Consider the following 25,567-nt stretch of genomic DNA (forward strand, 5'->3'; position numbering starts at 1 on the left):
AGTTTCCTAATGTTGTCTCCTGTTTTTAAATATATTATGAGCTATGCATATATGGCCCTTTATCTTATTACTTTGTGGTACTTATAATGTATTTTTATGTCTTAAATCCATATGTAATTTTAATAGATTTATTGACCTATCACTCATATAATTTATCCATACTTAGTGTACAATTCAGTAGTTTTTAGTGTATTCACAGTCATGTAACCACCACCATAATCAAATTTAAAATATCTTAAACATCCCCCAAAAGACCCACTACCAATTAATAGTCATTCTTCATTTTCTCTTGTTACCCATGGAGGGTGTCCAGGTTCTTGGTGTCTTGCACAAATAATTGGACAAAACACACAAATAAAGCAAGGAAAGAATGAAGCAACAATGTCCAGGTTCTTGGTGTCTTGCACAAATAATTGGACAAAACACACAAATAAAGCAAGGAAAGAATGAAGCAACAAAAGCAGAGATTAGGAATAATTAGGAATAATGCTGCCGTGAATATTTGTTTTCAATTCTCTTGGGTATGATTCTCTTAGAAATATACTTAGGACCAGAATTTGTGGGTCACATTGTAACTGCTTTTAGCATTTTGAGGAACTGTGAAATTTTTTAAAACATTTGATGCACCATTTTCCATGTCAAAGAATAGTGTATGAAAATTTAAAATTTACTTTTTTTTTATTGCATTTTAGGTTTTGGGGTACATGTGAAGAACATGTAAGATTGTTGCATAGGTACATACATGGCAGTGTGATTTGCTGCCTTCCTCCCCTTCAACAATATCTGGCATTTCTCCCCATGATATCTCTCCCCAACTCCCTACCCCCTGCTGTACCTCCCCTATTTCCCCCCAACACATCCCAGTGTGTAGTGCTCCCCTCCCTGTGTCCATGTGTTCTCATTGTTCAACACCCACCTATGAGTGAGAACATGCGGTGTTTGATTTTGTGTTCTTGTGTCAGTTTGCTGAGAATGATGGTTTCCAGGTTCATCCATGTCCCCACAAAGGATGCAAACTCATCGTTTTTGATGGCTGCATAATATTCCATGGTGTATATGTGCCACATTTTCCCTGTCCAGTCTGTCATCAGTGGGCATTTGGGTGGGTTCCAGGTCTTTGCTATTGTAAACAGTTCTGCAGTGAACATTCGTGTACATGTGTCCTTATAGTAGAACGATTTATAATCCTTTGGACATATACTCAGTAATGGGATTGCTGGGTCAAATGGAATTTCTATTTCTAGGTCCTTGAGGAATCGCCACACCGTCTTCCACAGTGGTTGAACTAATTTACACTCCCACCAACAGTGTAAAAGTGTTCCTATTTCTCCACATCCTCACCAGCATCTGTTGTCTCCAGATTTTTTAATGATCGCCATTCTAACTGGCATGAGATGGTATCTCAATGTAGTTTCGCTTTGCATTTCTCTAATGACCAGTGATGATAAGCATTTTTTCATATGTTTCTTGGCCTCATGTATGTCTTCTTTTGTAAAGTATCTGTTCATATCCTTTGCCCACTTTTGAATGGGCTTTTTTTTTTTTTTCTTGTAAATCTGTTTTAGTTCTTTGTAAATTCTGGAGATGAGCCCTTTGTCAGATGGGTAGACTGCAAAAGTTTTTTACCATTCTGTTGGTTGCCGATTCACTCTAATGACTGTTTCTTTTGCCATACAGAAGCTGTAGAATTTGATCAGGTCCCATTTGTCTATTTTGGCTTTTGTTGCCAATGCTTTTCGTGTTTTGGTCATGAAGTCCTTGCCTACGCCTATGTCCTGAATGGTTTTGCCTAGATTTTCTTCTAGGGTTTTTATGGTGTTAGGTCTTATGTTTAAGTCTTTAATCTATCTGGAGTTAATTTTAGTGTAAGGTGTCAGGAAGGGGTCCAGTTTCTGCTTTCTGCACATAGCTAGCCAGTTTTCCCAACACCATTTATTAAAAAGGGAATCCTTTCCCCATTGCTTGTTTTTGTCAGATTTGTCAAAGATCGGATGATTGTAGATATGTTGTGTTGCCTCCGAGGCCTCTGTTCTGTTCCATTGGTCTATATCTGTGTTTTGGTAGCAGTACCATGCTGTTTTGATTACTGTAGCCTTGTAGTATAGTTTGAAGTCCGGTAGTGTGATGCCTCCCGCTTTGTTCTTTTTGCTTAGAATTGACTTGGCTATGTGGGCTCTCTTTTGGTTCCATATGAAGTTTAAGGTGGTTTTTTCCAGTTCTGTGAAGAAGGTCATTGGTAGTTTGATGGGGATAGCGTTGAATCTGTAAATTACTTTGGGCAGTATGGCCTTTTTCATGATATTGATTCTTCCTAACCATGAACATGGAATGTTTCTCCATCTGTTTGTGTCTTCTCTTATTTTGTTGAGCAGTTGTTTGTAGTTCTCCTTGAAGAGGTCCTTTACGTTCCTTGTTAGTTGAATTCCTAGGTATTTTATTCTCTTTGTAGCAATTGTGAATGGCAGCTCGTTCTTGCTTTGTCTCCCTTTAAGTCTGTTATTCATGTATAGGAATGCTTGTGATTTTTGCACATTAATTTTGTATCCTGAGACTTTGCTGAAGTTGCTTATCAGTTTAAGGAGATTTTGGGCTGAGACGATGGGGTCTTGTAGATATACAATCATGTTGTCTGCAAATAGAAACAATTTGAGTTCCTCCTTTCCTATTTGAATACCCTTTATTTCTTTTTCTTGCCTGATTGCTCTGGCTACAACTTCCAGTACTATAGTGAATGGGAGTGGTGAGAGAGGGCATCCCTGTCTAGTGCCAGATTTCAAAGGGAATGCTTTCAGTTTTTGCCCATTCAGTATGATATTGGCTGTTGGTTTGTCGTAAATAGCTTTTATTATTTTGAGTTACGTTCCATCAATACCTAGTTTATTGAGGGTTTTTAGCATAAAGGGCTGTCGAATTTTGTCGAAGGCCTTCTCTGCATCAATTGAGATAATCATGTGGTTTTTGTCTTTGATTCTGTTTATGTGGTGAATTATGTTTATAGACTTGTGTATGCTGAACCAGCCTTGCATCCCCGGGATGAATCCTACTTGATCATGGTGGATAAGCTTTTTGATATGCTGTTGCAATCGGCTTGCCAGTATTTTATTGAAGATTTTGCATCTATGTTCATCATGGATATTGGCCTGTAGTTTTCTTTTCTTGTTGAGTCTCTTCCGGGTTTTGGTATCAGGATGATGTTGGTCTCATAAATGATTTGGGAAGGATTCCCTCTTTTTGGATTATTTGGAATAGTTTCAGAAGGAATGGCACCAGCTCCTCTTTGTATGTCTGGTAGAATTCGGCCGTGAACCCATCTATACCTGGGCTTTTTTTGGGTGATAGGCTCTTAATTGCTGCCTCAACTTCAGACCTTGTTATTGGTCTATTCAGGGTTTAGACTTCTTCCTAGTTTAGGCTTGGGAGGAGGCAAGTGTCCCGGAATTTATCCATTTCTTCCAGGTTTCCTAGTTTATGTGCATAGAGTTGTTTGTAATCTCTGATGATGGTTTGATTTTCTGTGGAATCTGTGGTGATAATCCCCTTTATCGTTTTTTATTGCATCTATTTGGTTATTCTCTCTTTTCTTTTTTATTAATCTGGCTAGTGGTCTGTCTCTTTTGTTGATCTTTTCAAAAAACCACCTCCTGGATTTATTGATTTTTTTGAAGGGTTTTTTGTGTGTCTATCTCCTTCACTTCTGCTCTGATCTTAGTTATTTCTTGTCTTCTGCTAGGTTTTGAGTTTTTTTGATCTTGCTCCTCTAGCTCTTTCAGTTTCGACGATAGGTTGTCAATTTTAGATCTCTCGTGGCTTCTTATGTTGGCATTTATTGCTATATATTTTCCTCTGGAGACTGCTTTAAATGTGTCCCGGAGATTCTGGTATGTTGTGTCTTTGTGCTCGTTTGTTTTGAAGAACATCTTTATTTCTGCCTTCATTTCATTGTTTATCCAGTCAACATTCAAGAGAAGGTTGTTCAGTTTCCATGAAGCTGTGCGGTTCTGGGTTGCTTTCTGAATTCTGAGTTCTATCTTGATTGCACTGTGGTCTGAGAGACTGTTTGTTATGATTTCCGTTCTTTTGCATTAGCTGAGGAGTGATTTACTTCCAATTATGTGGTCAATTTTAGAGTAGATGTGATGTGGTGCTAAGAAGAATGTATATTCTGTGGATTTAGAGTGGAAAGTTCTGCAAATGTCTATTAGGTTTGCTTGGTCCAGGTCTGAATTCAAGTCCTAGATATCCTTGTTAATTTTCTGTCTCGTTGATCTGTCTAATATTGACAATGTTGTGTTAAAGTTCTCCACTATTATTGTGTGGGAATCTAAGTCTCTTTGTAAGTCATTAAGAACTTGCCTTATGTATCCGGGTGCTCCTGTATTGGGTGCACATATATTTAGGATCGTTAGCTCTTCTTGTTGCATTGATCCTTTTACCATTATGTAATGTCCTTCTTTGTCTCTTTTGGTCTTTGTTGCTTTAAAGTCTATTTTATCAGAGATGAGAGTTGCAGCTCCTCCTTTTTTTTGCTCTCCATTTGCTTGGTAAATCTTCCTCCATCCCTTTATTTTGAGCCTTTATGTATCCTTGCACGTGAGATGGGTTTCCTGGATACAGCACACTGATGGGTTTTGGCTTTTTATCCAATTTGCCAGTCTGTGTCTTTTGATTGGGGCATTTAGTCCATTTACGTTTAGGGTTATATATTGTTATCTGTGAATTTGATACTGCCATTTTGATGCTAGCTGGCTGTTTTGCCCATTACTTGATGCAGATTCTTCATTGTGTTGATGCTCTTTACCATTTGGTATGTTTTTGGAGTGGCTAGTATTGGTTGTTCTTTTCTCTGTGTAGTCCCCCTTTCAGGCCTGGTGGTGATGAAATCTCTGAGTACTTGCTTGTTCGCAAAGGATTTTATTTTTCCTTCATTTATGAAGCTTAGTTTAGCTGGATATGAAATTCTGGGTTGAACGTTCTTTTCTTTAAGGATATTGAATATCGGCCCTCACTCTCCTCTGGCTTGTAGGGTTTCTGCTGATAGATCTGCTGTGAGTCTGATGGGCTTCTCTTTGTGGGTAACCCGACCTTTCTCTCTGGCTGTCCTTAGCATTTTCTCCTTCATTTCAACCCTGGTGAATCTGACGATTATGTGCCTTGGGGTTGCTCTTCTAGACGAATATCTTTGTGGTGTTCTCTGTATTTCCTAGACTTGAATATTGGCCTGCCTTGATAGGTTGGGGAAGTTTTCCTGGGTAATATCCTGAAGAGTATTTTCCAGCTTGGATTCATTCTCTTCGTCACATTCAGGTACACCTATCAAACGTAAATTAGGTCTTTTCACATAGTCCCGTATTTCTTGTTGACTCTGTTCATTCCTTTTTACCCTGTTTTCTCTAATCTTGCCTTCTTGTTTTATTTCATTGAGTTGATCTTCGACCTCTGATATCCTTTCTTCTGCTTGGTCAATTCGGCTGTTGAAACTTGTGCATGCTTCGCGAAGTTTTCCTGTTGTGTTTTTCAGCTCCATCAATTCACTTATATTTCTCTCTAAGTTGTCCTCTCATTATCATTTCGTCAAATCTTTGTTCAATGTTCTTAGTTTCTTTGCATTATGTTAGAACATGTTCTTTTAGCTCACAGAAATTTCTTATTACCCACCTTCTGAAGCCTGATTCTGTCATTTCATCACACTCATTCTCCATCCAGTCTTGTTCCCTTGCTGGTGAGGAGTTGTAATCCCTTGTAGGAGGAGAGGTGTTCTGGTTTCGGGTGTTTTCATCCTTTTTGCACTGGTTTCTTCCCATCTTTGTGGATTTATCCACCTGTCGTCTTTGTAGTTGCTGACTTTCTGATTGGGTCTCTGAGTGGACGTCCTGTTTGTTGATGACGAAGTTATTTCTGTTTCTTAGTTTTCCTTCTAACTGTCTGGCCCCTCTGCTGTAGGACTGCTGAGGTCCACTCCAGGCCCTGCTTGCCTGGGGATCACCTGCAGCAGCTGCAGAACAGTAAAGGTTGCTGCCATTTTCTTTGTCTGCTTTGTCCCAGAAGGATACTCGCCAAATGTCAATCTGAGCTCTTCTTTATGAGATGACTCTTTGGATATACGGGGGTCAGCAAGCTGCTTGAAGAGACAGTCTGTCCTTTATAGGAGCTCAACTGTTGAGCTGTGAGCTCTGTTGTTCATTCAGAGCTGCTGGGCAGGTACGTTTAAATCTGCTGCAGCAGAACTCATAAACCCGTTTTTTTTCCCAGGTGTTCTCTCCCCGGGAGTTAGGGCTTTATTTTTGAGTTTCTGCTGTGCTGCTGCCTTTTTTTTTCAGGGCTGCCCTACCCAGCAAGGAGGCAGCCTAGTCACTGTCTGCCTGCAGAGGCTTCACTGAGCTGATGTGGACTCCTCCCAGCTGCCATGTGAACTTCCCTGCAGTCCTGTTTATATGAGTGTAGTTAGAACTGCCTCTGCAATGGTGGCCCGCCTCTGTAATGGCGGGTTGCCTCGGCAATGACAGGCTGCCTCCATAGTGGTGGAGTGCCTTGGTAATGGCGGACGCACCTTCCCAACATAGCTGGACCATCCCGGGTTCACTGTGCTTGCTGTGAAGCTCTCAACCCAGAGCGTTTCCAATGGCTGTTTTTTTTTTTTTTTGTAGGGGTGGGACCAGCCGAGCCTGATCACCTGGCTCCCTGCCTCAGAGCCTGTTTTTTTAGTTGAATGGTCGGCTCTCTCCTAGGTGTTCTGGTCACCTGTTGAAAGGGCACCGGGATCTTTGTGATTTCCCTTGTGGTGACCCACTGTGCCGACTGAAAACAGCGGCACTGAGATTTGTGGCGCTTTTTTGCCCGGGAATCTCCTGGCCTGGCTCCCTGTTTCAGTACCCCCCCCTTTTTTTTTTAATCAGATGAATGAGCAACTCTGCCTTCCCGGAGCTTCCTGGAGATCCCCTTGCTGGCTAACAGGGGACCCAGTCCCGTTTACTCTGCACCGGGAACTGCCACACCGGCCAAAACAGCCACGCTGGCGATGCGTGGGGCTCCTCCGCCTGGGAGTCTCCTGGTCTGTGGGCAATAAAAATCCGTCTGGAAATGCGGGGTCCACTCACTCTCTGCGCTTTCACTGGGAGCTGCAATCCTGAGCTGCTCCTAACTGGCCATCCTTCTAAAATTTTCATATTCTTTCAAATATTTCTGTCTTTAAAAAAAATACAGACATTCCTGTGGGTTCGAGATTGCTTCTGTTTGTAGTTAGTATTAGCTAATTGTAATGATATTAGGCATCTTTCCATGTACTTATTGGCCATTTATATATATTTTTGGGAGACATGTCTATTCAGATGTTTTTTCTATTTTTATTTATCTTTTTATTATTCAGTTGTAACAGTTTTTTTTTTTATGTCTACATAGAAGTTCCTTATCAGACATATGTTTTGAAAACATTTTCCCCCAATTTGTGAGGTTTTTTTTTTTTTTCATTTTCTTGATGGCAACCTTTACAGCACAAAGATTTAAATTTTGATAAAGCTCAGTTTTCTGTGTTTTCTTTCATTACTTGTTTCAGTTGTGTTTTTTGGAGTTGTATCTAATATTTCTTCCACAATCACAAAGCTTTCCTATGTTTTTTCCAAAGAGCTTTGTAGTTTCAATTCTAACATATAGGTCTATGAGCTATTTAAGTTAATATTTGCATACAGTATAAGTAAGTGGGGTACTTCATTCTTTTGCATATGGATATGCACTTATTCCAATACCATTTGTTGATATACTGTTCATTCCCTATTACATTTCCCTGGTACCCTTGTTGAAAATTAATTAATTAATATAAAGACATTTCTGGGTTCTCAGTTCTATTTGGTTGAACTGTATGAATGGTCTTCTACAAGTATGATACTGTTTTGATTACTGTACCTTTGTAGTAAATTTTGAAATTCGGACCAGTGGGTCTTTCAGGTTTGTTCCTTTCTCATTTTTGTTTTGGCTATTCTGAATCCCTTGTACTTTTTTTTTAATTGTTATTTTGCTAGGAAACCTACCTTTATTATTTTTTGTCTTTTTAAAAATTATACTTTAAGTTCTGGGGTATGTGTGCAGATTGTGCAGGTTTGTTACATGGGTATACAAGTGCCATGGTATTGGTTTGCTGCATCCATTACCCCATCATCTACTTTAGGTATTTCTCTTAATGCTATCCCTCCCCAATCCCCCCACCCCCTGCTATTCCTCCCCTTGTCACCAACCCTCCAGACCCTGGTGTGTGATGTTCCCTTCCCTGTGTCTGTGTGTTCTCATTGTTCAACACCCATTTATGAGTGAGAACATGCGGTGTTGGGTTTTCTGTTCTTGTGTCAGTTTCCTGAGAATTATGGTTTCCAGATTCATCCATGTCCCTGCAAGGAACATGAACTCATCTTTTTTTATGGCTGCATAGTATTCCATGATGTATATGTACCACATTTTCTTTTTCCAGTCTATCTTTGATGGGCATTTGGGTTGGTCCCAAGTCTTTGCTATTGTGAATAGTGATGCAGTAAACATACGTGTGCATGTGTCTTTATAATAAAATGATTTATACTCCTTTGGGTATCTACCCAGTAATGGGATCGCTAGGTCAAATGGTATTTCTATTTCTAGATCCTTGAGGAATCGCGAGACTGTCTTCCACAATGGTTGAACTAATTTACACTTCCACCAACAGTGTAAAAGTATTCCTTTTTCTCCACATCCTCTCAAATATCTGTTGCCTCCTGATTTTTTAATGATCACCATTTTAACTGATAGGTTTTGATTTGCATTTCTCTAATGACCAGTGATGATGAGCTTTTTTTCATATGGCTGTTGGCTGCATAAATGTCTTCTTTTCAAATGTGTCTGTTCATATCATTTGCCCACTTTTTCATGGGTTTGTTTTTTACTTGTAAATTTGTTTAAGTTCCTTGTAGATTCTGGATGTTAGCGCTTTGTCAGGTGGATAGATTGTGAAATTTTTCTCCCATTCTGTAGGCTGTCTGTTCACTCTGATGTTAGTTTCTTTTGCTGTGCAGAAGCTTTTAAGTTTAATTAGATCCTATTTGTCTATTTTGGCTTTTGTTGCCATTGCTTTTGGTGTTTTAGTCATTAAGTCCTTGCCCATGCTTATGTCCTGAATGCTTTTGCCTAGGTTTTCTTCTAGAGTTTTTATGGTGTTAGTTAGGACTAACACCATAAATGTTTAAAGCTTTAATACATCTAGTGTTAATTTTTGTATAAGGTTTTTTGAAAGGGATTCAGTTTCAGCTTTTTGCATATGCCTAGCCAGTTTTCTCAAGGCCATTTATTAAATGGGGAATCCTTTCCTAATTGCTTGTTTTTGTCAGGTTTGTCAAAGATCAGATGGTTGTAGTTGTGTGGTGTTCTTTCTGAGGCCTCTATTCTGTTCCAGTGGCCTGTATCTCTGTTTTGGTGCCAGTACCATGCTATTTTGATGACTGTTGTCTTATAGTATAGTTTGAAGTCAGGTACCATGATGCCTCCAGCTTTGTTCTCTTTGCTTAGGATTGTCTTGGCTATCAGGGGTCGTTTTTGGTTCCATATGAAGTTTAAAGTAGTTTTTTCCAATTTTGTGAAGAATGTCATTGGTAGCTTGATGGGGATAGCATTGAATGTATAAATTATTTTGGGCAGTATGGCCATTTTTACAGTATTGATTCTTCCTAACCATGAGCATTGAATGTTTTTTTTTTAATCTGTTTGTGTCCTTTCTTATTTCCTTGATCAGTGTTTTGTAGTTCTCCTTGAAGAGGTTCTTCACATCCCTTGTTAGTTGTATACCTAGGTATTTCATTCTCTTTGTAGCAGTTGTGAATGGGAGTTCACTCATGATTTGGCTCTCTGTCTATTGTGTATAGGAATGCCTGTGATTTTTGCACATTGATTTATTATGCTGAAGTTGCTTATCAGTTTAAGGAGATTTGGGGCTGAGATGATGGGGTTTTCTAAACATATGATCATGTTATATGTAAACAGGGACAATATGACATCCTCTCTTTCAATTCAAGTACCCTTTATTACTTTCTCTTACCTGATGGCCCTAGCCAAAACTTCCAATACTATGTTGAATAGGAGTGATGGGAGAGGGCACCCTTGTCTTGTGCCAGTTTTCAAAGGGAATGCATCCAGTTTTTGCCCATTCAATATGATATTGGCTGTGTTTGTCATAAATAGCTCTTATTATTTTGAGATATGATCCGTCAATACCTAGTTTATTGAGAGTTTTTAGTATAAAGGGCTGTTGAATTTTGTCTAAGGTCTTCTCTGCATCTATTGAGATAATCATGTGGTTTTTGTCTTTGGTTCTGTTTATGTGGTGAATTGTGTTTATAGATTTGCATTTGTTGAACCAGCCTTGCATCCCTGGGATGAAGCCAACTTGATCGTGATGGATAAGCTTTTTGATGTGCTTGCTGTTGGATTCGGTTTGCCTGTATTTTATTGAAGATTTTTGCATCAGTGTTTATCATAGATATTGGCCTGAAATTTTCTTTTTTAGTTGCGTCTCTGCCAGGTTTTGGTATCAGGATGATGTTGGTCTCATAAAATGAGTTAGGGAATATTCCTCCTTTTTGTTCTGTTTGAAATAGTTTCAGAAGGAATGGTACAAGCTCCTCTTTGTACCTCTGGTAGAATTCAGGTGTGAACCAATCTGGTCCTGGAAGTTTTTTGGTTGGTGAGCTATTAATTAGTCCCTCAACTTCAGACCTTGTTATTGGTCTATTCAGGAATTTAACTTCTTCCTGCTTTAGTCTTGGGAGGAGGCAAGTGTCCAGGAATTTATCCATTTCTTCTAGATTTACTGTTTTTTTATTGTTGTTGTTATTGTTGTTTGCCTAGAGGTGTTTGTAGTAATCTCTGATGGTAGCTTGTATTTCTGTGGGAGTGGTAGTGATATGCCTTTATCATTTTTTATTGCATCTATTTGAATCTTCTCTCTTTTCTTTTTTATTAGTCTAGTTAGCAGTTTATTTTGTTGATCCTTTCAAAAAACCATCTCCTGGATTTACTGACTTTTTGATGGTTTTTTGTGTCTCTAACTCCTTTAGTTCTGCTTTGATCTTAGGTATTTCTTGCCCTCTGCTGGCTTTTGAGTTTGTTTGATCTTGCTCCTCTAGTTCTTTTAATTGTGACATTAGGATGTTGATTTTAAATCTTTCCTTTTTCTCTTGTGGGCATTCAGTGCTATAAATTTCCCTCTAGACACTCCTTTAAATGTGTCCCAAAGATTCTGGTACGTTGTGTCTTTGTTCTCATTGGTTTCGAAGAACATCTTTATTTCTGTCTTCATTTCATTATTTATCCAGTTCTCATTCAGGAATAGGTTGTTCATTTTCCATGTAGTTGTGCAGGTTTTGAATGAGTTTCTTAATCCTTAGTTCTAATTTGATTGCACTGTGGTCTGAGAGACTGTTATGGTTTTCATTCTTTCACATTTGCTGAGGAGTGTTTTACTTCCAATTATGTGATCATTTTTAGAATAAGTGCGATTGGTGCTGAGAAGAATGTATATTCTGTGGTTTTGGGGTGGAGGGTTTTGTAGATGTATATTAGGTCCACTTGGTCCAGATATGAGTTCAAGAAACATACCAAACTGTAAAGACCATTGACACTATGAAGGAACTGCATCAACTAAAGGCAAAACAACCAGCTAGCATCCAAATGACAGGATCAAATTCACACATAACAATATTAACCTTAAATGTAAATGAGCTAAATTCCCCAATCAAAAGACGCAGAGTGGCAAATTGGATAAAAAGTCAAGACTCGTCGGTGTGCTGTATTCAGGAAACCCATCTCACGTGCAAGGACACACATAGGCTCAAAGTAAAGGGATGGAGGAAGATCTACCAAGCAAATGGAGAGCAGAAAAAAGAAGTGGTTACAATCCTAGTCTCTGATAAAACAGACTTTAAACCAACGAAGATCAAAAGAGACAAAGAAAGGCATTACATAATGGTAAAGGGATTAATACAACAAGAAGAACTAACTATCCTAAATATATATGCACCCAATACAGGAGCACCCGGGTACATAAAGCAAGTTCTTAATGACCTAGAAAGAGACTTAGACTCCCACACAGTAATAGTGGGAGAATTGAACACACCACTGTCAATACTAGGCAGATCAACAAGACAAAAAATTAGCAAGGATATCCAGGACTTGATCCCTTGTACTTTTAAATGAATTTGAGAATCAGCTTACCAATTTCAGCCAAAAAATTTCAGCTGAAGTATTGATAGGGATTGTGTTGAATTGGTTTGGGTGAGGGGTTATTGCTATCTTAACATTATCAGGCTTTCTCATCTGTGAATGTGGGATGTCTTTCCTTTTATTGAAGTCTTTCAAAATTTTCTTTAATAGTGTCTGTAGTTTTCAAAGTATAAGTTCTATTCTTTTCTTCATTTGTTAAATTTATTCCTAATTATTTTATTTTGAAGTTGTTTTAAATAGAATCATTTTCTTGATTTCATTTTTGGATTGTTCATTGCTAGCTTGTAGAAATGCAGTTGATTTTGTGTATTGATCTTGTATCCTGAGATCTTTATGAACTTGCTTATTAGCTGTAATTGTTTTTTTTTTGTTGTTGGATCCTTAGGATTTTCTGCATACAAAATTGTGTCACCTTCAAGTACAGTATACAGATTTCTATTTTTCCAACCCAGGTGATTTTTATTATTTTTCTTGCCAGTTCACCATGGCTAAAACCTCCAGTACAATTTTGATTAGACGTGAAAAGAACAGAAGTGCTTGTCTTTTTCCTCATCTTTTTTTTTTTGAGACAGAGTTTCGCTCGTTACCCAGGCTGGAGTGCAATGGCACGATCTCGGCTCACCGCAATCTCTGCCTCCTGGGTTCAGGCAATTCTCCTGCCTCAGCCTCCTGAGTAGCTGGGATTACAGGCACGCACCACCATGCCCAGCTAATTTTTTGTATTTTTAGTAGAGACGGGGTTTCACCATGTTGACCAGGATGGTCTCGATCTGTTGACCTCGTGATCCACCCGCCTCGGCCTCCCAAAGTGCTGGGATTACATTTTTCCTGATCTTAAGAGGAAAGCTTTAAATCTTTCAGCATAATGTTGGCTGTGGTTTTTTTTTTTGGTAAATACTTGCTTTTAGGAAGGAACTTCCTTTTTCTTCCTAGTTTGTTGAGTGTTTTTTTTGTTTTTGTTTTTCTAATTATTAAATGCTGTTGAGTTTTACCAAATCCGTCTTCTCTATCAGATTGTTACATGGTTTCTATCTTATATTCTGGCATATTATATTGATTAATTTTAAGACGTTAAAACAACCTAGCAGTCCTAGGATAAATCTCACTTAGGCCTGGTATATAATCTTTTATATATGTTGCCATGTGGCAATTAAACATTATACAAAGTCAACTTGGATATATGATGCTTTGAATTCTGAAATCTTAAAATTATACAGAATTGTGCCCCATTAGTTTGACGGCAGTTTAAAAACAAAATAATATAGTGAAAAGAGATAACACCATTTAACCCATGTGCTATATATTGGATAAATTGAATACAAAATCCAAGACTGTTCTGTATTAGTACTTGGACAATGGGAAATAAGTCAGCAATTTCTGTAAATATCAAAGTTTACAATATGGCCTCTAAAATTCAAAATTGTTCTTATTGTAAAATATAATCTTTCCATTATTAATTTGTGTAGTCACACATTGGTTGCCCCTCTCAAATTTAGGTTTTTTAATGAAGATTTATTAAACAGTATGATTGAAATAAGAATAATTGTGACAAAGCACAAATTAGAATTGTTTTCAGAATTATGTTCTGGTGAATAAAGACAGATTCATGTGCTTTGGTTGAGAGATGCATGGACTCAGAATTGACCTTTCACTTTAAACATACAGGAACTCAGTTTGGACATTTCTCCAAAGGAATATCATTCTTAAGATAGAGTTGACTTCTAAAAGTTATTTATATGTAGTGGCTAGCTTAGTTTTCTCTGATAAGAATGTTAAATCTATTTTTCCACTTTAAGAATTATTCCATTAAAGCCTATTCTTATCTTTCAAGGAAAGCAAAACTAACTTTGACCTGAAACATGTTAAGAGAAAAAATTTCTGCTTCTGTCACAAGAATTACTTGGCCTTTTTGGACCTATAATCTCATTTGTATAATGGAGATAATAATAATGTTTTTTTCTCACAGAGTAAATATAGAGATTACATTAGTTAATGTACATAAGGAACCTATAACAATGCTTACCACATTCTAAGAACTTAATTAATGTTAGCTATTTATTATTATTATTAGGCACTACACTGTGATAGACTTGCTAGACTTAGTTAGCTGCTAATAGTAAACCTCTAAATAGCTAAAAATGATTGATATCCTAGATGGGGAAATTTAGTTGTATGTCCATTGTAAAATTTAAAAAAAATGTTTGCAAAATATATTGGTTCTCAATACCAGGTTGTTTTTGGCAGCAGTCTGCTTCTTTTTTTGTGATAATATGTTAAAACAAATAGGGAGAAATATTAACTCTGTTTATTCTTGGGAGTTGGGCATGCCTCCCCTATGTTAACTCTGTTTATTCTGGCAGGTTGGCATGCATCCCCTACATTTCAACCTATGTCATTACGTTGAAATGTAAGTTAAAGCAAAAGGAGGTTAGGAGATAGTCCTCTTGTTCCATTTCAGTTTGCACTTTGATCTCACGAATTACTCTTCTCTGATTTTGTTGCTAGTATTTTTATGCAGACTTTGAAGAATCAATAATAATGAAACATCTACAAAAAGATTTGCATCTTGGTCAATGATAGTTCTTGGCTTTGGGATCAAAGGCTGATTTGAGATCAATTAATACCCAAAAACCCCTATTCTTTCTTAGTAGGAAGCAACAGAATTTGGAAGCAATGAGAGGATAGGAGAGTTGTATTAAGAACCTATTTGTTATTCATGGAAGATACTTAGTTTTTAAATCTCCTACAGATTTTAGAAGGAAGCTGGCAAAGCATTTTCAAAGGGTACCCAGGAGACAAATGGGCCTATAAATTTGGAAAGAGAGAGAGAGAATGTTTCTTTTTGAATATGAGATAGATTGAAATTTCTATTCTAAGGATGGTATACACCTGATGTTACAATTGAAGTAGTATGGCAAGACTCAGAGCATACAGCTTAGCATGGGATCTAAACTTTTCTGGCTGTAGACCTGTTTTCTTGGGCTCTTTTCCAGTTTCCAATGACAGATCAGTTATTTGAAATAGTAAGGAACATTTTTGAGGGCTAAGTACAAGGCACAGAGAATGCCTTGGCTGCATCAGCTTGTTTACTGTTTATATCACCACTGCAAAATAGGTACTTTTAAAAATCTGTATTTTACATAGAAAAAAATTTTGTGAAGATTTAAGTTTAAGAACTTTTGCATATATTCAGAGATAGTAAAGACTGAAGGAAGTATTGATGCTTGAACACAAATGTGCTGAAATCCAAATCTTAAAATAATATCAGCCTTAATCTGCTTGCTACCTGAACATGGTTCTAGGATTTATGGCACTAAACAAGGGGAATCTAGGCATCGTAAAAGTTTGGAAGATTATATAAGCCTTTAATATTTACTGAAAAAACTTACAACATTAGCAGAATGTTTGACTTGCATGTTCTTGGAGAAAACTGATCTAGGAGATTGTATTCCACAGTGTTTATCTTATTTACCCTGTGAATGAGTTAATATCTTCCATTTAGGTTAATTGTTTTATATTTCAGAAGGATTATTTGCTTATAAAAGTGTTTATACTTAATAGGTTTGTATGTTTTTATCTGGTTTCCATTTGAAGTGTAATTGTATTATCTTAGGTAGATTGTATTTTTTCTTGCAGTCATTTTTCCAACCAAGAAACACTATTTTCTAAGCCAAGGCAATCAGTTAGTTCCAGGGGAGGGCCCTCCCAAAATATAATTTGGACAGAGGTGTAAATTCCCACCCGTAACCTCACCATAGAAGTAACAACATACGGAAAGTCCTTAAGAAAGCCACACTGAGGGACAAAATAATTCCAAAGGAGAAGTGACAACTCATTCTGTACAACATGTCTTTATTAAGGGTGGATGTAAACAAAGACAGACTGAATATTACACAGTTGTTATCTTTGACTCCCAAATTAAAAATGTAAGTTACATTCTAACAGCAAATCCCCTGATTATAGCAAATACAGCCATTGCTTGGTATCCAAGGAAGATTGGTTCCAGCACACCCCCCAATACAAAAATCCAAGGATGTTCATGTCCCTTATATGAAGATAAGGAAAGCCACAGATGGTGGGAAGTCTGGGAGAGGCACTGTGGCTTCGTAAACCGAGCCTGGGGTTTGGAACTGAATATACCAGAGTTTCAGAGTTTGTTCTTCTGACACTTACTAGCCAAGAACCCACAAGTGTTCCCCATCTTGGAAATGGAGAAAATATCTCTCATAGAACATTTGTGAGTACTCAGTGGAAAAGTCTCTGGTACATAAGTACCCAATAAAGGTTATGTTGTTCCATTTTGTAAAACAAATAGATCTTTGAGTTTTTCAGGAATAAAGACTAACAGAGAAATTCAATTTACGGACTTTATACAGAGATCTTTAAAAACCACAAAATTATGTTTTTCTTGAGCAAGGGGTAATTTGATTAAGTCAGTGAAAAGCAGAGATCATAGAGTTGTATATTAATATATTAGTATGAAGAAACAGTGGTCTGTGCTTATATTGCTTTCTTAGAAGTCACTTAGGACATTTTGTATGCTGAGCATTAAGAATACTTTGTCTGAATTATTTGTGGCCTCCAAATTAGTAATGGGGCTTTCCTGTGTGTTATGATATTAAATTAAGTTTTTCTTTGTTGTTTGGTAGTAACTCAACTTCCATTCCTAATTACATTCTGCCCAGGCTTATCTGAGCACCAGTTTGTAATCTTTTCTACCCAGTAGTGGGGCCCCATTTTTTGAAGCTGTCTAGACATGGCTAAAGACACATTGGCAGTGAAGGAAAGCTGGCACGGTGTAACAGATGTATTCTAGTTATTATCCAGATTTATCTGTCTCTCCCAGAAAGTATGATCATCCTCTGCTTCCTTTTCTGTGCCCACCCTCCATGCTTTGTTACTCTTTCACTCTATCATTGTTATGATAAGGGAATGTTTTCCTGAAAGTAGAATTTGTCATAAAATTTAAGTCCTGAATTATCATTCTAGTTCCTGGACACCTGTTTTCAGTGTGATGCAGAAATTGGTCTGTGCTTCTCATATCAAATGAATAATCCTTTATTTAAACAGCTGTCCTATATGGACAATGTACATTACAAGAAAATGGTGTTCACCATTTGGATTTCTTCTTAGTTTTTGAATTTGAAATAAGAATCAGCAAACATTGCCATGCTATGGCAGTCTCAGCATCATTTCACAGAGTATGTCTAAAGGAATAGTCTTTTTGGTAGCTGAAAAATGTTATGTAAGTAATGCTGTATACCAGTTAGTTGTATTAAAATATATATTATGTACTGCTGTGTACTTAGCTTAAAAAACTTCCTTGACAACATCATTTAACTTCTTACTGTTCTTTTCATGTGGCGGGTATAAATATCTAATATGTTTTCATTCAAAACATCAATTAGGTTTCAGTATAATCTTTATTAATACAGATCTGTTCTTACAAGAAGACTGCTGAGCTATGATAATTTGCACAGCAGGAACAATAAAATATCTTCTTTCTGTTTCATTCTACTCCAGAATGCTTGGCTTTTTGTTATTCTTTTACACAACATACCAAAACCTTTTATGGTATCTTTTAAAATTATAGTGAAATCTTTAAAGCTCATATAAGCAAAAACATTATTTTTTCCCAAAGTGAACAAAATTGAAAGCCTAAAAATTGTAGATAGAAAAAGACATATATTAATTAAAAATCTTCACTTTTAATATCTTTTATTCTTTTTCTTTATGTAGCCAGGACTCCCCACTTCCTGCGTATTCAGAATGTGGAAGTTAACGCTGGCCGATTTGCTACCTTCCAGTGCAGTGCCATCGGCAGGACCGTGGTAGGAGACAGGCTCTGGTTACAGGTACAGTAACTCATTTTCACCAGTTAATCAAAGTCCAGCAAGAAGAATACATTCACCCTGGAGGAGAAACCTGGAGAAAGAGACTCAGTGTCAGGTCCTAGAGTGAGAGTTTCCTTCTTTGTTAATAAGTAGTCGAATTTCTTAGTATTCTGTGAAAGCTAGTTATTTTTGTTTACACATCCTTTGTGAATTTCTCCTTTTTTACTTTACTTATGCTTAGTCATGTTACTTGGAATATCTCGCTGTCAATTTACTTATAGGGTAGTATATTAAATTACAAAGTACAGCACTCTTCTCCTAAGTCCTCCCTTGAGAAAAGTGTAAAGAATCACACACACCCCCCACACTTCATAGGCCTTTTTGTCATTTGAATTTCCAAGCTATAAGCCTAAACTTAGAAATTAAAAATACATATTTTACGTTTGAGTTTTTAAATTCTATATTTTTTGGTGTAATGATCAAATGTGTGACTTGTTTTATAATTATTCAAATTCCACCATATGTGTTTTGCATGGCAGAGGCTTGCATGGATAGATCCGATCCATGCTCTCAGGAATCCTGACAGAATGAATGGAATTAAATTACCTGTCCCTTCTAACCAGAATGCCACCCACTTCTTTAAGCTCTAGGTTTGGAGTTTTTCCCCTTCATTAGTATTCTTCAATTGCATTATTGTTTATTCCTTTTAAGCATTAATATGGAGGCTACTCATTCTTTATCTTGACTGGTGTTGATTTTTTGTCCTTATCCTTCCTTGTTTCGTTTTGTGTAGGTTTCTTTTTTAAAAAGTATTATCTTACGCTAAAATTAACTCCAGATGGATTATAGACTTAAACATAAGACCTAACATCATAAAAACCCTAGAAGAAAACCTAGGCAAAACCATTCAGGACATAGGCATAGGTAAGGACTTCATGACTAAAACACCAAAAGCATTGGCAACAAAAGCCAAAATAGACAAATGGGATCTAATTAAACTCCAGAACTTCTGTACAGCAAAAGAAACAATTATTAGAGTGAACCGGCAACCAACAGAATGGGAAAAATTTTTTGCAATCTACTCATCTGACAAAGGGCTAATATCCAGAATCTACAAAGAACTGAAACAGATTTACAAGAAAAAAACAGCCATTCAAAAGTGGGCAAAGGACATGAACAGACAAAAGAAGACATATATGAAGCCAACAAACATGAAAAACTGCTCATCATTACGGGTCATTAGAGAAATGCAAATCAAAACTACATTGAGGGATCATCTCATGCCAGTTAGAATGGCGATCATTAAAAAATCTGGAGACAACAGTTGCTGGAGAGGATGTGGAGAAATAGGAACACTCTTACACAGTTGGTGGGAGTGTAAATTAGTTCAGCCATTGTGGAAGACAGTGTGATACTTCCTCAAGGACTAGAAATAGAAATTCCATTTGACCCAGCAATCCCATTACTGGGTATATACACAAAGGACTATAAATCATTCTATTATAAAGACACATGCACACGTATGTTCATCGCGGCACTGTTTACAATAGCAAAGACCTGGAACCAACCCAAATGCCCATTGACGATAGACTGGACAAGGAATATGTGGCACATATACACCATGGAATACTATGCAGCCATAAAAAAGGACGAGTTCATGTCCTTTGCAGGGACATGGATGAATCTGGAAACCATAATTCTCAGTAAACTGACACAAGAAGAGAAAAACAAACACTGCATGTTCTCACTCTTAGGCAGGTGTTGAACAATGAGAATATATGGACACAGGGAGGGAAGCATCACATGCTGGGGTCTATTGTTGGGGGAAGAGGGGAGGGACAGCAAGGGGTAGGGAGGTTGGGGAGGGACAATATGGGGAGAAATGCCAGATATAGGTGACGGGGGGATGGAAGCAGCAAACCACATTACCATATATGTACCTATGCAACAATCCTGCATGATCTGCACATGTACCCCAGAACCTAAAGTGCAATAAAATAAAATAAAAAATCCAAAAAAAAAGAAATAAAAATATCTATTTATTTTTAGTTTGCTGCTGAGTTGAACGGTCCTTCGGGTTTTAACCCTTCTGTGTACGCAGTTGTGCTCCCCACTGGCTTCCACTCCATCATGCATGCTAGCCTTGTCTCTGTAGGTGCCACCTCTCCACCTCCTGTTGTGGCTTGCAGTATAATCTTGATTGTGATGGGTGACTTCGTGTGACACTCTGTAATTTTTACATCCTTTTTTCCTTTTAATTTGTGCAATGTAAATCAGTAGTCTTTTGTTTTGTTCTATATTTTTCTTGGAGATAGGGTCTCTCTCTGTTGCCCAGGCTGCAGTACAGTGGTACCTTCACAGCTCACTCAACCTCCTGGGATCAAGTGATCCTCCTACCTCAGCCTCCCAAGTAGCTGGTACTACAGGCACATGCCACCATGCTTGACTAATTATTTTGTCATTTTTATAGGGATGGAGTCTCCCGTATTGCCCAGTCTGGTCTCAAACTCCTAGTCGCAAGTGATCCTCCTGCCTTGGCCTCCTAAAATTCTGGGATTACAGATGTGAGGCACTGTGCCCAGCCCATTAGTATTTTTATTCCTCTCTTTCTGGGGAAAATGGGAGACATTTGAATGTACTGTCCCAAGATTAATCAGCAATGTATTGTCATGATGGGGAATGCATTCTGGAGAGGCTTCTTAAAAAGTGTTGTTTTCTCTGCCAAGATGCCCACCCCTCTGTCCTGTGTCACTCTCTTTTTTCATATCCTACTGTCCGTGTTAGAGACTTTGCTGGCCAGGAAGTGTATGCAGAGGGTTATATTGTATATTCCAAATTCATCTTTACTTTCTTCTTTGTCTCTAAAAGTTTTGTAACTACTAACTTGAGCTTTTTGCAGCTTGTGAAAACTGTTTTCAGTAAATTCTTTTCTATTTTTAACCCACTTCCCAGTTGTTTTAAATTCTTGATGTTAGAATTCAGAATTGTTTTCTCAGATAATGGCTATTTGGTATTAAACACAATCAAGATTGGCTATCTGTGGTAATTAATGATGAGACAAACATCTTCTGTTGACATTTTCCACAGAGTATTAAACACCTTATTAAAATGAAACTATTTGTTCCTTTGATTTAACTCTAGAAATCTTAATTTTCGTGGAAAAATATATTTTGCTCCTAGTATTTATGATACTATTTCTTGAGAGAATACAGTATAAATACTATATTAAGTCTAAGCTCTCACCTCAACAGAGTCATCTTAGATATTCCCAAGGTCTTACAGGTTTGTGGAGGACATGATTTATTCTTTTTATTTTTGCAAGTGCCCTGGACTTGGTGTATTCCTGCTTAAACTTGAGTACTTATATAGGTTAGGAAACTTTCACTACTTCCTACACATCCGGGAACTTTGTTATAAAGATAATTTGTCATGTGGTATGGAGAAAGCTACTTACGATTTTGGGGTACATAAAAAAGATCTAAATGCAACATTCTCAGCCCTGACTACTATAGAACCACTTGGAAGGGTTTTGGTTTTTTGTTTTTTTTTTCACAAATGTCTTGCCTGTTTCTGGATTCTGATTTAATTGGTCTGGGGGGGGTTCAGCATGCAATGCTTTATTAAAGACTCTCCAAGTAATTCCAGTGTACACCCAGTTTTGGAAATTACTAGTGTGAAGCAAAACACAACACACATTCCAAATCAGGAAAGAAAGAAGGCAGGCATAACATATAACTGGTACCTGTATTCAGTTGCCTCAATCTGACTCTGATGTTGAATTTTCCATGTACTCATGTATGAATTTTTTCTCATTAGATTTGAATGATAGTGTTGGTAGTTGTTTTCACAATCAATCCCTTAATGCCTATCTCTGTCTCTTGCTGAGTCTTTTCTGACCCCTCTTGTCTTTGGTGAACATTTATTGTCCTGCAGCATTCTACATTGCACTGTCAAGAAGGAGATGACACAGATAGATAGAACTGTTGTGACTTTGAGTTTTTTTACTGAAACTTACTTTGTCCTGGAATCAGGACACTGTTTGGTTAGTGAATCTTTGTGATGTTACAATAATTTTACTGTTAAATAATTTATTTTCCCTGGTTAGGTAGGCATTTCATGGGGAAATGTTTATTTTATTAATAGCTTATGAAATAAGACCCGTGTCCTTCACCTGCAAGGATGATTTCTATTAATATGTGTTCGAAGCAGTTTCCGATAGTGATGAGAGTTTCCAGCAGATGCTGGTTTTGCAGAGCCCTTCCTGCCCTCTTGCCCAGGACCTCTCACCCTCCCTTGACCATTTTTCTCTGGCCATTCTTTAGAAGTTGTGGAGAGATGTAAACCTTTAGTCATGGACCAGGTCTTTCTAATCTAGAGTTGTAATACCCTAACGCCTGTCTGCATGTAAATTCATTTGGGTCCTCAAAATAATCCTGAGATTTAGGCAGAAAATTGAAAAAAAAATTATTTTGAGATTTTTCTGTGATTCGAACCTCTCTAAAGAGTCAGTCAAGATTTAGAAATTAATAATACATCTTTGTTTGGGGATACATAGGTGTTTTTGAATGTAATCATTAATAATATTTTTTGAGACAGGGTTTCACTCTGTCACCCAGGCTGGAATGCAGTGGCATGATCTAGGCCCACTGCAGTCTTCATCCCCTGGGTTCAGATGATCCTCAGAGAGCTCAGCCTCCTGATAATAATATTATATAAATATATAATATTAATATATAAATATAAAATAGAAATATTAAATATATAAAATATAAATATATATATTATATAAATACATATATATATATTTTTTTTTTCTGTAGAAACAGTTTCTTACCATGTTGCCTAGCCTAGTCTCAAACTCATGGGCTCAAGCTATCCATTTGCCTTGACCTCCCAAAGTGCTGGGATTACAGGCATGAGCCACCATGCCTGACCTATTTACAATAACTTTTTACTCCTTGTGTTGCAGTCCTTTGAGGTGTAAAATAGGCATTCTGCACAGAGTTTCATGGTTGTATGTCATGGTGGTTTATCTGTTTTATAGAAGAGGAATTGGAAGTATAGGATTGTCCTTGGTCACAAAGAAAAATGGCATAGCTGGCAATAATGCAACTCAGTTTTTTTACTTTTATTTCACCTCTAAGTAATTCCACTCTACCATCTTCTTGTATTAGTAAGGTAGGTGAATAGGCATTATGCACTTATGCTTTGTTAGAAGAATTTGGGTGTGAACAATATTACATCATTAATATCAAGGTGCCATCCTGGCCACAGAAAATAAAGTTTATATGTATTATATGTCATATTGATCCATACCTATGAAAAATGGCCAAAGTTTTGATTGTTTAAAATATAGATTAAATATAATCCCTGTCAGAGTCTTTCACAATAATATAACACAAATAAATCTGATGATGACAGTAATGAAGAAATGTTTATGATTAACAGATGTGTCCCATCTGTTTATATTTTCTTCATCTCATCTGTGAACCACACAGGTTATGTTTGCCAATGTGGGATTGGTTTTGCTAGAACACTGAACAATAGAATAAGACCCAGTGTGTGAGCACATCCATCATTACAGCTGCAGAATAGTTTTAAAAATTCTCCAGATGATAGAAAGACAACATCTATAAACTTTTTTCTTGTATTGAATATGCAATGCAGTTCTTGAAGATACTTGTTATATGCTATCGGATATGGCAATCTATTCATATAAACATGGACTGCAACAATGTGAGATACTAAAATTAAATGTATTTGTGGAAATCATTCAAGCACCCAAAATATTACTGTAATTTTTGCTATCAACTTTTTGATCACTTTTTGAGCCCACATTTTGAAAACATCTCAAAGTCTGTATGCGTATACTGTGTGTACGTGTGTGTGTATATATATAAATATATGTACATCACTGAAAAGAGAAAATGGAATATGAGATTTTCTTTTTATACTTTCTGTACACTTTTATACTTTAAATAATACTTTTGTGTTTTGTGGCTGGGTGTGGTGCCTCACACCTGTAATCCCAACACTTTTTACTTTAAATAATACTTTTGTGTTTTGTGGCTGGGTGTGGTGCCTCACACCTGTAATCCCAACACTTTGGGAAGCCGAGGTGGGTGAATCACAAGGTCAGGAGATTGGACCATCCTGGCCAACATGGTGAAACTCCGTCTCTAGTAAAAATACAAAAATTAGCTGGGTGCTGTGGCACATGCCTGTGGTCCTAGCTAGTAGGGAGGCTGAGGCAGGAGAATTGCTTGAACTCGGGAGGCAGAGCTTGAAATGAGCCAAGATTACACCACTGCAGCCCAGCACGGGCGACAGAGAGAGACTTCATATTAAAAAACAAAACAAAACAAAAAAAACTTGTGTTTGCTGATGGACAACTTCTGAGGTTGTATATTTTTTATGTAGTCACTGACCTTTAAGCCATGTATGGTTGTATTAAAACCTTTATTGTTCTTTCTTCAGTATTCCAAATATTATTTTCCTACATTTGCTTATTTCTCTCAGGACTTCATATTTATAATGCTTTTCAGTAAATGAAAGTGTTAACCAAAGCTAGCTAGTGTTAATGTCTATGAACCTGTAGATGACTCATGCATGTGCAGTTATAAGACCTGTGGCATGGGGGCCATTGCCTTTCTCTTACCCTGCCTCTGGTCCCATTTTGGTGTTTTTGTAACTTCTACTCTTTAATTTTTTGTAATCATTGTAGAGGTTCCTGCATTCCTTACTCTCACTTAGCAAGCATATCACATTCATTGTGGGTGGGAAATATAAAGGTTCTGCCTCCAGGACAGAGGGCAGAAGTCAGAGAGGGAGGAGAGATGTCTTTTCAACAATGGATGAACAGGATCTTTGATCAGGCCAGGGGTTGATGTATGCATGCTGAGTGAATAGCAGTTGGCAGTGGAAACCTGGAAAATAACCACTTTCTCTTCACAGATATTAGAAATTACTACATTTTAAAATATCTTACTTTTTCGAATTACACAATTATGTAACCTCTGAATTTGGAGCAATCTTCAAATTAAATTTCTTATTGTATTGATAAGAGAAAACAGAAGCCCAGAAAATGTAGGAAACTTTAGTGCAGTTGTATATCCAGTTTTTTATGTTTATTATAGGTAACTCTATTTTATTAGTGAAAGTCAGTTTTATATATCTAATATGTTTATGTCTGTATATATGTACAGGTTTATACTTATGTATAAATATTGCTATTTATTTACATACGAGTGAAGTTTTACTCTTGGACATTTTTCTTCACTGAATGATCTTGCATCTCAAATAATATTAGCCTCTTAACCTGATAGTCTCAGATTTACTGTGATTTATCTGTGTTAAATTTAGAACTTTAAAACCCATCATAGCACAATATAATTGAGAGTTTTACCATTTTGCAAGCAGAGCTTGGCATATATTATAAGTAATGCACCAGAATAGCCTTTTAAAATGATCCCATAATAAGCATTAGTTCATACAAATAGAAAAGG

At 37.1% G+C, this 25,567-nt stretch overlaps 1 protein-coding gene across 4 annotated transcripts in view; it reads left to right on the top strand.

The window, feature by feature from the left end:
* Nucleotides 1–25,567, top strand: part of PTPRM (protein tyrosine phosphatase receptor type M) — an 849,557-nt gene that overhangs the window by 356,582 nt on the left and 467,408 nt on the right. For all 4 annotated transcript variants that reach the window (XM_012446821.3, XM_012446813.3, XM_064379418.1 and 1 more), the window contains exon 5: nt 17,968–18,083. In XM_012446821.3, the coding sequence (XP_012302244.1) occupies nt 17,968–18,083 (116 nt within the window). The remainder of the gene's footprint in view (nt 1–17,967; nt 18,084–25,567) is intronic.

This window comes from Aotus nancymaae, unplaced genomic scaffold (assembly GCF_030222135.1).
Source record: "Aotus nancymaae isolate 86718 unplaced genomic scaffold, 86718_ANA_hifiasm-v0.15.2.pri h1tg000020l, whole genome shotgun sequence".
Classification (NCBI taxonomy): Eukaryota; Metazoa; Chordata; class Mammalia; order Primates; family Aotidae; genus Aotus; species Aotus nancymaae.